The sequence below is a fragment of the Phyllobates terribilis genome, unplaced genomic scaffold (genome assembly GCF_046119375.1).
Source record: "Phyllobates terribilis strain yellow unplaced genomic scaffold, ASM4611937v1 Scaffold_5__5_contigs__length_657084704, whole genome shotgun sequence".
NCBI classification, from domain to species: Eukaryota; Metazoa; Chordata; class Amphibia; order Anura; family Dendrobatidae; genus Phyllobates; species Phyllobates terribilis.
This window is the reverse complement of record NW_027362765.1, coordinates 23,710,439-23,724,546: the sequence shown is the minus strand read 5'-3', so window position 1 is coordinate 23,724,546 and position 14,108 is coordinate 23,710,439. Positions and strand designations below refer to the sequence as shown.

General features: G+C 42.0%; 1 protein-coding gene across 1 annotated transcript in view; it reads right to left on the bottom strand.

Moving 5' to 3' along the window:
- Positions 1-14,108, bottom strand: part of LOC141271391 (uncharacterized) — a 70,344-nt gene that overhangs the window by 56,230 nt on the left and 6 nt on the right. The window contains exons 2-5 of the mRNA XM_073681482.1: positions 4,342-4,397; positions 4,036-4,215; positions 3,830-3,953; positions 3,664-3,761 (exon numbers count right to left, since the gene is read on the bottom strand). Coding sequence (XP_073537583.1) covers positions 3,664-3,761; positions 3,830-3,953; positions 4,036-4,215; positions 4,342-4,397 — 458 coding nt within the window. The remainder of the gene's footprint in view (positions 1-3,663; positions 3,762-3,829; positions 3,954-4,035; positions 4,216-4,341; positions 4,398-14,108) is intronic.

The following is a 14,108-nucleotide window of genomic DNA, read 5'->3' as shown; positions in this document are numbered from 1 at the left end:
TTGTTTTTACTTTTTACACTGTTCACTGTGTGGTATAAGTGATAGGACAGTTTTATTCTTTGAGTCTGATCGATTACTGTGATACTAGATTTATCTAGAGTTTTACGTTTTGTTACTTTTGCATAGTAAGAACAATAGAAAAAAATTTGGTTTATGCATTTTCATATTCTGAGAACTATAATTTTTTTATTTTTCCACTGACAAAGCTGAGTGATGGGAGTTTTATTCCACTTTTTGACTGTCAGAATGATAAAAAACAGAGTTTTTGCTGTGTTTATTTTTTTTTTTTTACGGTGTTCACTGTGGGGGTTAAATAGTGCAAGTTTTATAGATCACATCGTTCTGGTTACATCATTACCAAATGTGTACTTTGTTTATTTTTGTTAGTTTACAAAAATATGCACATTTATTGGTGTAATTTTTTTTCTCTTAATTTTCTCTTTTCTTTTGACATTTTTGTAATTTTTTTTAAATTTAGTCTCTCTATGGGACTTGGACATTTTTGCCTGATCGCTGTTGGAGTACCCTGCAATACTGTTGCTTAGGGGACGAGGGTGACAAAAGTCAGAAATGTCATTGACAGGAAATGAGATTCTGCAATTGAAATGATTAACTGTTCTGGTGGCAGAGGAGGAGGAATGTGCAGAACGTATTCAAGCTGACAGTGTCACTGTCAGAGGTAAGATCATGCTGCTGTGTTTTCCACCAAAATTCATTCTTTCCAAAAAGAAACGTGAAACAAATGCTAAGTACACACCCAAAAAAAAAACAACAGCAGTATCGTGTGACACGCGCATTTTGTGACAGAGTTAAAAGTCACAGGGTTTAAAGTCTGTTTTTTTCAAATGCTCTTCTATTTACTTAATACAATTCCCTCCTTCCGAAAAAGGACTATCCATGCAATGCTAGGTACATGCCAAACACAAAAGCAGTGGCAACAGCTGACAACATCAACATGCAAAAAAATCAATACATTGCAATATGCACAAATGAGGGGCAATCACAGAGTTTTTTTTTCTTTCAGCTATATTGGTGGCCTGCTTTTGAATGAAGAAGAAAAAATAATTGAAATGCAGCAGCACTATAACCACACTGATCAAGCAAGCAGCAGCTGGTAGCACTTCTATCTCTCTCCATCAATTAAATCTGTGTATTATTTTCTTCACACATTAATTTTTACTGCTGTGCTATAACACACAGTGTTACGCACGCAGGTGGAGCATGCAGTTCATGGACCCACTGTTACACAGGGCCTGGCTTGCTTAGGAGAGGCATAGTTAAGTGGTTACCTGGTGTTCACTGGAGCTCCTGATGGTGGAGATAGGCTTAAGCTGCAGCTAGCCGCCAGGTACCACTCCTAAGAAGTCCCCGTTACTGCACCTGCTGACCCTAGGGGTCAGATACGCAGACATGGATACAGATTGAGGCTTCGCTCAGACTACTGGGTTCTGCATCCTCGGACAGAACGGTTACTGAAAGAGTCAAAGACAGGGCTGGATTCGAAGACGGATATGACAGCCCAGATACACCTTACGCTAGGCTAGATACACATTCAGACCCATGAGTCTAGGGAACTGGTTAAGGTACCACCGGAGCAGCTTCAGAGCTCAAGTACCGCCGGATGAGATTTCATGATTTAGGCCCTGACCACACATGCCTGTTTCAGGCACTGGCCGCACAAGCACCAGGGGTTCGGGTTCAGGCACTGGCCACACAAGGACAAGGGGACCTAACAACTCACTAATAAAACTCCAACACACTAATGAGTTAACTTTGCTTTGGCACTTCCCTATTGGAGAGGGTGCCTTTTCTACAAGATGCCTCCCAGCTATTGGCTGCGGACCATTTTGCAGGTGCGCATGTGCACACTAGGCGCGCTGCCAGGAACTCAGACACAGGAAGCAGGGAGCGCACAGAGGTGCACGCTGCGCGGTTGGGGCAGTAAGTGTGTCAGCTTCCCTGCATGGAGGGAGGAGGAGAGTCATGAGGGAGCGCCGACAGTAGCATTACACACCCGATCTATACAATGTGCTTTATTCTCACTGTTTCTACTTCTGAGGTGTGAGTTTTGATGTCATTCATCTATCCAGATTCATCACAAAATCGATGCTGCATTCCCTGCTTCTGCTTTTATACAGACTACCATTTCTTATATCTTTTTGTGTCCTATTGCTTGGTCTGTGTGTGTGCTCAGGCAGGAGCTGGGTGGTCTGATTTGAAGAGCTGCTCACTTCAGAGGGTTTTCTTAAAAAATGATTGTCGGGGGTCTCACTACGTGGACCTCCATTGATCTTCTTCCAATCAAAAAGGGAATGGAAGTATAAACAATATTATCAAAGGTTTAGTGACTTTTTTAAAATTTCACACAAATTAAATTTGCATCAAATAGATTTACTCATCTGTATCCATAAGCAGGAAATTAAGAAAAGGTCCAGTCAGCATCTAATGTCTGTGATCAGATTTAATCCAAGTGTGAAATATACACTGAATGGTCATCTTGTTAGATACACTCATCTTGTAGTGCATTGGACCTCCGGTGGTCTTCAGAGCCATAGCAATTCATCATGGCATAGATTCCACTAAGTGTTAAAATTGTTCTGCAGGAATACAGATCCATGTGACAAAATTGCTTCTTCCAGTTGCTACAAATTAAATGTTGATACTGACATGCTCAGAACAACCAGTTTCTCCTGGTCTCAGAGAGGACTATAGGATTAAGATCTGGGCACAGTGAAAAATAGAAAAACTTGCTGTCATGTTCTTGGAACAACCCTTGTGGCACGAGATATAGTAGTACTCCCATAGATTAAACAGCTGATATGAAATGATGAACTTGGTCGGCCACAAGTAAACCCCAACATGCAAACCTCCATCCACAGGTATCAGAGGACCTATGGTGTGCCAAGAAAACATTTTTCACCCATTAGTCCACATTAACTAGTCTTAAAGGTGGCACCTGAAAGGAAGGGTTCATCGATTTATGTGCTACTTCAACCAAATTCTGATCCTCCAATCAGTGTGGGATCATCTAGAAATTTGAATTCATCTGACCAGGCAACATTTCCCACTGCTCAGTGAACCAATTTGTGAATTGTTTTGCCCCACGACATCTTTCCTGTTTGTTTTCCTTAGACAACAATAAAACTTGGAACTTATTGTCAGTTGTTATAGCCCATCTGTGCTGAGGAACGACGAGATGTGCATTTGGACACATTTGCAAAGCACTAGAGTTGTATTCAACTGCAATTTTTCATGATTGTGCACCACCGCCTGTTCCTTAGAATGAATCTTGATATCCTCCTCGACAAGTGATTTTCTGTGATCACACCATTCTTTTTATACTCCTGACACTATCGCCCATAACAACTCCACAAGTGGAGTCGTTTTTTTAATGCTGGCCCTGTCGAAAATAGTACAGACATGATTAGAGTCCCCAATTTTCTCATTCTAATATGGGAAACTGCTCCATGGAAAACTGATCACTTCACTTTATGCTGCACTTCAAGGTAACAGGTTGAATGTCCATACGACAAACGACAAGTGTATCTAAGAAGGTGGCCATTCAGTGTATAATTCTGGTAGATAAAACAAGACTGAACATAACATCTTCACAGCCGTCTACACATCATAGGGGAGATCTCATGACACCTTCTCTCCATCTACCTGATGATCTGGAGGAACATTGGGTTCTTCTTGTTTACAGTCCTGTGAGAGAAGAGGACAGGGACATCTCTCTGGTTTTATCCTCTTACTGGATAGAACTGTAGGAAACACATACAGGGACTGAATTCATTCTTTACATACAGATAATTATAGTCCTGTCTATTACCTGGTGATGTGAGGGGCTGCTGAACCTCCATCATGACGTCCTTGTACAGATCTTTGTGTCCTTCTAAATACTCCCACTCCTCCATGGAGAAATAGACGGTGACATCCTGACACCTTATAGGAACCTGACACATACAATAATACCGTCATCCCACGATCCCTTCATAGCGTTACTGTATAATGTCCCAGCATTCCCAGCGGTGTCACCTCTCCAGTCAGCAGCTCAATCATCTTGTAGGCGAGTTCTAGGATCTTCAGCTGATTGAAGTCCCCATGTATCAAGGGATGAGATGGAGGCCTCATGATTGGGCTCAGGGGTCTTCCCCATCCCTCTGACATAGGGGCCTGACAGCGCTCACTAGAGGTCTTCTTCACTACTGTGTAATCCTGGTTATGGAGAGACACATTAATAAATCTCACTACAGACATTTCCAGAGTCCTCACCTCTCCAGTTCTGTCCATCTGTTATTCCCATGGATAAGAATGATGTAATGTGACATCAGAATCTCTCACCTCTCCTGCAAACCGGAAGAGGATCTCTATTATGATGGGTCGATCAGGAAAATTCTCTTATATAGATGATCTCCACTGAGAGGATCCAATATTGTAGGAATCTGAATAAGAAGAAGATGAGCCGATTTAACACCATAAATAATTCTATGTAATAATACAATTACTGGAGACAATAAGGGGAAACATTTGAGGAGATATAATGTGTAGATGTTGAATTCTTTCTTCTTGTATGGACTGGAATATGAGTTGAATTGCTGACTAACATCAATTCTCCCAAATGCTGACAATTACATATTTGTCAGGACTAACCAGGAACGAAAGAGACTGGCTGGGGACCCAAGCAGTGGTGACACAGGTGTAGTGGGGGAGGGGGGGGGGATCATTATTGTGAGTATTGCTATTGTTATTATTTTATAATATTCGGATTTTTGCTGTACATCAACTAATAAAACCTAGAAATTTTAGACCACACACAACAAGCAGTTTCTTCCTCGGAGTCTGCAGCTGAATACGTTTCTCATAGACTCATCTTCCATAATGCTGATTCTCGTCGCATTTATCAACACTGGAATCAGCATTAGCAATACTGCAGGATATATTCATTACATGAGAAATAACTACTTCATGATGAGGACGACATCTTCTACTACGGCTCTAGAAACATATTTGGCCAGAATCCGTCACTAACTACATCACCACCGGCCGCCTATATGAATGTTTCCCATCTTGCTCAGGCTGTAATCTTGTATCACATTAGATCTCATGTCTGATTCACACATACAGAAGGCTGAGGCATTTTTAAAGGGTAGGTACCGTGATTTTTATTTTTGCATTATTAATTATGGATGATACATTCCCCACATTCACAGTATTTTTGCTTCTGAGGGTCACAGGCGCTAAACATTGCTGTCACATTTTTTATCATAATTTTATCTTTACATAGAGACCAAAGTTGACAGGTGTAGCCTCATCAATTAAAGGGATTCTGCTCAGTGCCCAGCGACGTAAAACCATGCTTTGCGTTCGCCACTTCATCTCGTTTCTGAAAAATGATGATTACTTACCACGACAGCAACATGGAGAGAGAATCCGCCCCCAAGGACAGGAAACCCAACAGCGTTAAAAGGCGGAGCTCTCCAGTACATTTGAATGGTTTACAGAGCATGAGAGGAACTCCGTTTGGTTAGTTAAGTAGACACATACAGTACAGTACAGACCAAAAGTTTGGACACACCTTCTCATTTAAAGATTCTTCTGTATTTTCATGACTATGAAAATTGTACATTCACACTGAAGGCATCAAAACTATGAATTAACACATGTGGAATTATATACTTAACAAAAAAGTGTGAAACAACTGAAAATATGTCTTATATTCTAGGTTCTTCAAAGTAGCCACTTTTTGCCTTGATGACTGCTTTGCACACTCTTGGCATTCTCTTGATGAGCTTCAAGAGGTAGTCACCGGAAATGGTCTTCCAACAATCTTGAAGGAGTTCCCAGAGATGCTTAGCACTTGTTGACCCTTTTGCCTTCACTCTGCACTCCAGCTCACCAAACCAAACCATCTCGATTGGGTTCAGGTCTGGTGACTGTGGAGGCCAGTTCATCTGGCGTAGCACCCCATCACTCTCCCTCTTGGTCAAATAGCCCTTACACAGCCTGGAGGTGTGTTTGGGGTCATTGTCCTGTTGAAAAATAAATGATGGTCCAACTAAACGCAAACCGGATGGAATAACATGCCGCTGCAAGATGCTGTGGTAGCCATGCTGGTTCAGTATGCCTTCAATATTGAATAAATCCCCAACAGTGTCACCAGTAAAGCACCCCCACACCATCACACCTCCTCCTCCATGCTTCACGGTGGGAACCAGGCATGTAGAGTCCATCCGTTCACCTTCTCTGCGTCGCACAAAGACACGGTGGTTGGACCCAAAGATCTCAAATTTGAACTCATCAGACCAAAGCACAGATTTCCACTGGTCTAATGTCCATTCCTTGTGTTCTTTAGCCCAAACAAGTCTCTTCTGCTTGTTGCCTGTGCTTAGCAGTGGTTTCCTAGCAGCTATTTTACCATGAAGGCCTGCTGCACAAAGTCTCCTCTTAACAGTTGTTGAAGAGATGTGTCTGCTGCTAGAACTCTGTGTGGCATTGACCTGGTCTCTAATCTGAGCTGCTGTTAACCTGCGATTTCTGAGGCTGGTGACTCGGATAAACTTATCCTCAGAAGCAGAGGTGACTCTTGGTCTTCCTTTCCTCCTGGGACGGTCCTCATGTGAGCCAGTTTCTTTGTAGCGCTTGATGGTTTTTGCAACTGCACTTGGGGACACTTTCAAAGTTTTCCCAATTTTTCGCACTGACTGACCTTCATTTCTTAACCACTTCGCACCAGAGCCTGTTTTTGCCTTCATGACCGGGCCAATTTTTTCAATTCTGACCACTGTCACTTTATGAAGTAATTACTCTGGAACGATTCAACGGATCCCCCTGATTCTGAGACTGGTTTTTCGTGACATATCGTACTTCATGATAGTGGTAAAATTTCTTCAATATCACTTGCGTTTATTTGTGAAAAAAATCGGAAATTTGGCGAAAATTTTTAAAATTTTGCAATTTTCAAACTTTGAATTTTCATGCCCTTAAATCAGAGAGATATGTCACACAAAATAGTTAATAAATAACATTTCCCACATGTCTACTTTACATCAGCACAATTTTGGAACCAAATTTTTTTTGTTAGGGAGCTATAAGGGTTAAAAGTTGACCAGCGATTTCTCATTTTTTCAACAAAATTTACAAAAACATTTTTCTAGGGACCACATCATATTTGAAGTCACTTTGAGGGGTCTTTATGACCGAAAATACCCAAAAGTGACACCATTCTAAAAACTGCACCCCTCAAGGTGCTCAAAACCACATTCAAGAACTTTATTAACCCTTCAGGTGCTTCACAGGAATTTTTGGAATGTGGAAGAAAAAAATTAACATTTAACTTTTTTCACAAAAATGTTACTTTAGACCCAATTTTTTTATTTTCACAGGGGTAACAGGAAAAAATGGACCCCAAAATGTTTTGTGCAATTTCTCTTGAGCGCGCTGATACCCCATATGTGAGGGAAAACCACTGTTTGGGCGCACTGCAGGGTTCGGAAGGGAAGGAGCGCCATTAGACTTTTTGAATGTAAAATTTGTCTGAATAATTAGCAGACGCCATGTTGCGTTTGGAGAGCCCCTGATGTTCCTAAACAGTGGAAACCCCCCACAAGTGACACCATTTTGGAAACTAGACCCCTTAGGGAACTTATCTAGATGTGTGGTGAGCACCTTGAACCCAAAGGTGCTTCACAGAAGTTTATAATAATGAGCTGTAAAAATAAAATTTTCACATTTTTCCCACAAAAACGTTTTTCATCCCTTAATTTTGCATTATCATAAGGGTAACAGGATAAATTGCACCATGAAATTTGTTGTGCAATTTCTCCTGAGTACGCTGATACCCCACTGCTTTGGTGTATGGCAGGGTTCGGAAGAGAAAGGAGCGCTATGTTGGCTGGGATAGGTTGCAGACACCATGTCACATTTGAAGAGTCGCTGACATGCCGAAACAGCAGAAACCCCCACAAGTGACCCCATTTTGTAAACTACACCTCTCAAGGAATTCATCTAAGGAAGTAGTGAGTATTTTTTAATTTTTAAATGAATACCATTGGGCAGTGAAAAAAGCATAATTATATTTTTACCACAAAAATATGTTTTACCCTCAGATTTTACATTTTCACACAGGGCAATGGGTAAAAATGGTGCCGAAATGTGTCACACAATTTCTTCTAAAAGTGTCAATACCCCATATGTGGCTGTATCATACCGCTCAGCCATACGGCGAGATCTGGGGGGGACGGAGCACTATTTGACAATTGGAGAACAAATTATTGTAGAATAGGCATTTGGGAGCACAAAATTTTCTGAATTTCTTTTGGGGGGCAAGGGCCATTTCGCTTTTCCAGAGCCTTTCTGCTACCAGTAACTTGGAAGTCCCTTATATTTTTAACAGATGACGGACCTGAGTGGGGACTAGCTTTTTTTGAGGACTGAGTTGAAGCTTTTATTGGGAACATTTTACGTAACATTTATCCGGCGCTCTAGGCTGAGCACTTACATCGGGGTTTCCATCTACATTTCCAAGTGATGTAATTCAGATGAAACCCCTGCGGGATCCATTCATTGTAATGTGGCAGCAGAGTTACTCTGGACTCCGTCTGGCCTCTGTTTAGCGGTGTCCTTTTTCAGAAGTGCACAAAACTGTGGCCAACTGCACTTTTATGCACGCCTAAAACAAATGACACCGTGGGATCACAGGCCAGATGACATCCACAGTGGCCTATATCTGCCTCATTACAGGGAATCTTCCGTCATGGGTTCCGGCTGAATCACGTATTTCAGAGATTTACACGGAAACTCTGGTGTAAGTGCTCAGCGCAGAGCGCAGGATAAATGTGAGCAGAGCCTTACTGCGATCTTTGGGAGGCATAATAAACAAATCAGTAGCAGGTGAAGAATTGGTTTTATTTATTTTTTACGCCGTTCCCCGTGCAGTATAAGTGATGAGATTACTTTATTCTTCGGGTAGGTGCGATTACAGAGATACCAGATTTATATCGGGTTTTTATGACCAACAGCTGTCACACACTAAGAGACGCTTTTTTTTTGCAAAATCTAGTTTTTGCATCGCCATATTTTGAGAGCTATAATTTTTCCATATTTTAACCGACAGAGTCATGTGACGGCTTGTTTTTTGCGGGACGAGTTGACATTTTTATTGATACGTGACATTTTTTGATCGCTTTCTATTCCGTTTTTTGGGAGGTAAAATTAACAAAAACCAACAATTCAGGAATTGTTTTTTGAGGTTTTTTTTTATGCCGTTCTGCGTGTGGTAAAAGTAATCAGGCAGCGTTATTCTTCGGGTCGGTACGTTTACAGCGATACTACACTTACTGTATATTTTTTTTATGTTTTGGCGCTTTTACACAATAAAATAATTTTATAGAAAAAAATATTTTTTTTGCATTGCTTTATTCTGAGCGCTGTAACTTTTTTATTTCTGTTTTTGTATTTTCATTTTTTACTCTCCTTTTTCATATAGACATAACTTTATTTTTTCACTGATAGATTTATGAGGGTTTGTTTCTTGCAAAATGCGTTGTAGTTTTGAATGACTACATTAATTTTAATATTTACCATATAAAGTAAGGGAAAATGTAAAAAGAAATTCCAAGTGCAGTGATAAAGAACACAATTGCACCATTCATTTTTTTTTTTTTTTGCGGAACAAGATGACGTTTTCAGCGGTATCATTTTTATTTCAATTTTGCTTTTTGATCGCATTTTTTTCCACTTTTTGTTTGGCGATATGATGAAAAAGCATATTTTTTTGCTCCGTTTTTTATTTATTTTTATTACGGCGTGCACAGAAGGAGTTAATTAGTGTGACAGTTTTATAGATCGGGTTGTTTCGGACGCGGCGATACCAAATATGTGTACTTTTTTTGGTTTTGCATAAATATACGGATTTATTGGTTTAATATTTTATTTATTTATTTTTATTTATTTTGTGATTTTTTTTTAACAGTTTAAAAACTTTTTTTTTACATTTTTACTTAGTCCCTGTATGGGACATTAATTTTTATTTTTCTGATCACTGATCTCATGTAATGTAATAGACATGTATTACATTACATGAGATCTTCGCTGACTGTTTCACAGAGTCTCATGCCTGGCTTCAGCTGCAGGCTGAGCCAGGCAGGACACCATATATGGCAGATCTGGAGGCGGTCATGTGACCTCCAGCTGCCATAGCAACGTCAGATCCTGGAAGGTATAAGGGGGCCGTCGGAGAGGTAAGTGGACGACCCCCTCTCCTCCTGCTGTCTTCTGTATGCCGCGATCACTATAGATCGCGGCATATAGAAGACAGCAAAGGGTTAACATCATTGGGACCTGATCCAATCAGGTCCCGATGATGTCCCCTGTCAGAGCTAACGCTCTGCACTGGAATCGCAGCGCTTGCAGGACCCTGGGGGTCCTGTGACCTGCGAGACCACCCACCGTTTTTAAACGTCGGCGCTGCACAGAACCCAGCAAGCGCCGACGTTTATCTACAGTGGGCGGTCGGGAACCGGTTAAAGTAATGATGGGCACTCGTTTTTCTTTACTTAGCTGCTTTTTTCTTGCCATAATACAAATTCTAACAGTCTATTCAGTAGGACTATCAGCTGTGTATCCCCCAGACTTCTGCACAACACAACTGATGGTCCCAACCCCATTTATAAGGCAAGAAATCCCACTTATTAAACCTGACAGGGCACACCTGTGAAGTGAAAACCATTTCCGGTGACTACCTCTTGAAGCTTATCAAGAGAATGCCAAGAGTGTGCAAAGCAGTCATCAAAGCAAAAGGTGGCTACTTTGAAGAACCTAGAATATAAGACATATTTTCAGCTGTTTCACACTTTTTTGTTAGTATATAATTCTACATGTGTTAATTCATAGTTTTGATGCCTTCAGTGTGAATGTACAATTTTCATAGTCATGAAAATACAGAAAAATCTTTAAAGGAGAAGATGCATCCAAACTTTTGGTCTGTACTGTATATATACACAAGTCTGGTAATACATAACACACCCGTTATATACCATCATACGCTGTATACAAGAACATTCGTAGCTATATTTTTTTTGCAACACCCTGTGAGCAAACTGTGCCCCATCCACCAGAGAAGAGCGAGAAGGAAGGGAATAAAGGGTGCTGTCGTAGGTTCTGGAAAATCCGATCACGGGTAAGTAATTATCATTTTTCCTATTTGCCACAACAGCACCATGGAGAGAGATTACAGAGGAATCTCCTAGGGAGGAAGACTGCTTGTAAAACTTTTCTCCCGAAAGTAAGATCCTCAGCACCTAAATACAGTGCTTGAAAAATGTGGAGGATGAAGACCACAGGGCCCAGGATGCAGAAACAGCCCTTGTGAAGTGTGCTTTTATATTATCGGGATGGGAAAGGGGAAGGGGCCTCCGGACATGGAGGTCAGGGCAATCCCTTTGCTAACCCATCTGGCTATGGACCCTTTGAATGCTGCCTGGCCTCTCCTGTGAGCCTGAAAAAGAACAAACAGAGAGGTAGACTTTCTGAACTCTCTGGTTGACTCCAAATATTGTAGGAAGCATCTCCTAACATTTAGGGCAGTGATGGCGAACCAAGTGCCCAAACTGCAACCCAAAACCCACTCATTTATTGCAAACTGCAATTTAACCTGAATACTGAGGTTTTAGTTTAGAAAAAACAACTCATACAGAGAGCAGGCGGGGGTAGCAGAGAGCAGACAGGGGCAGCAAAGTAGAGCCACATACAGGAGCAGGGGTACCAGACTGCAGATATAAAGTTATATGCTCCACCATTCGGGTATATGCTCCCCCATCCTGGTATATATGTGCCCCCATCCTAGCATGTCCCTCCATCCTGGTATATGCTCTCCCGAACCTTCTATATGTTCCCCCATCCTGGTATATGCTCCCCCATCCAGATATATGCTTCACCAATCTGGTATATGTTACCCCACACTGCTGGCGCAGCTGTTGTTAAATACATAGAAAAAAAATAATAATAATAAAGACTCCTACTTTCCTTTCCCCCGCCTCCCTGCAGCGTGTCACCATCTTTTGAAGCCAGCAGCAGACTTCAGCGTCCAAGCGACGGGGGCACATGACGTCACTGCCATGAACCCAGTCACATGCACGGCGATATCAGCTGCTGGCCTCTGACTGACCGGCAGCATGTATTGCAGTGCACGGACCCGGCAAGTTTTGTGTGCTGGAATACACGTCTGCTGGAAGTGCGTCAGAGGACACAGATGCTCTGCGTCCTCCCTCTGGCACGCATGCCATAGATTGGCCACCGCTGATCTAGGGTGTGAAATTCTCTTTGTCCCTCATTTTTAGGGTTATCATAGAATGATGGCAAAACTACCTCCTGGGACCTGTGAAAGGTTGTTACTACCTTGGGGAGGAAGGCTGGGTCAGGACTGAATATGACCCTATCTGGTAAGAATCAGTGTAAAAACCTGATTTACCAACCTGGCGTGTAGTTCACCCACCCTCCTAGCTGATGTATGGGGTACCAGAAGGGCCATTTTCAGATTCAAAATTTTCATTGGCCATTCTAATAGAGGTTCGAATGGAGCTCTGGTTGGGGCTTTAAGGAGAAAATATGACTTTCCTATCTATTAGATCGACGCAGTTCATACAAACCTCCCTTCTTAATTTCTAATAAGCAGACAAATATCACAGATCTTTGCATTTTTCCTAATGCTTATCTCGGTCGTAAATCTGCTTCCCCACATTCTTGTTGCAGGGCCTCACATCTGTTAGTCATTAGTAGTTTCCTTAATTACCTGATTCCAAAGGAGGGAGTCAGCTGCATAAAATGTCCTGTGGAGACAGGAGACAGCTTGTAGAGTGCAAGCTCTGTCTCTCCTCTATGCAAGGATTTAAATTTTTTTGTCTGACATTAAATATTTGTTAAAAAAAAATATTAACTCTTTTGTGCACCACAATGTCCATGTACGTTCCAGGGATAGCATGGGCACGGCTGAATTGCTAATTCCGAATGTTCAATTACTCGTCAGAAGCAATCACAGCATCCAAGAAGTTTGACAAATGTATGGGGCTCCCTTGTACAGCTCATTGCCTCTCCTAAACTACTGTATTGTGTGGGGCTGTTGGGTTGCTTTAGTACGTGCCTAATAATGATACTCTAGGTCTGCAATGCACAAATGTCTATTATGCAGTACTAGAGGGAGCATCCAATAAGTTAATTCTTAAGGCTCCCATATACCTCAGACCAAAGTCGGATAAAACAGCTTATTTTGAGGGAATTCTTAATGAATCTTAAAGAGAATCTGTCACCCCCCTGGGACCTATCAGACCTCTAATATGGGCATACAGGTGATAGAAATGTGAATCTATACTTACCTGTATGTCCCATATTAGAGGCTTGCTTGCTTTGAAATAGCTTTTTATTAAATTAGTTTTGACAAGCTTCGCGTCCAGGGAGCGCGAAGAAATCCCAGCCTATTAACTTAATTTCCATATCTGCCCCCTCCCCTGCACGTCACGGTACCCTGTGACGTGCAGTTCCCAGCTGGATCCCACGCCTGCGCAATTTACCTTGTACAAAAGGCACAGTAATCCCTGCCGTCAGTGTAGCCTTGTGGAGCAGGAAACTTGTGCACAGGCGCCGGGAAGGCAGAGTGACTCACCCGCACCTGCGCACAAGTTTCCTGCTCCACAAGGCTACACTGACGGCAGAGACTGCTGAACCTTCCGTACAAGGTAAATTGGCAGGCGTGGGATCCGGCCGGGAACTGCACGTCACAGGGCAGGGGGGGGGGGGGATATGGAAATTAAGTTAATTGGCGGGGATTTCTTTGCGTCCCCCGGAAAGCAAAGCTTGTCAAAAACTAATTTTATAAAAAGGTACTTCAGAGCAAGCAAACCTCTAATAAGGGACATACAGGTAAGTATAGATTCACATAACCTGTATGCCCATATTAGAGGTCTGATAGGTCCCGGGGGGGGTGACAGATTCCCTTGCTGTCATGAACACCACTCCCGCATCAACCGATTTGTCATGAACACCAGTCGCTCACTACACACGTGCCTAGGATGCTACTGTAAAAAGGAACTCAGCTTCCCACACTCGCTCATCTTCTC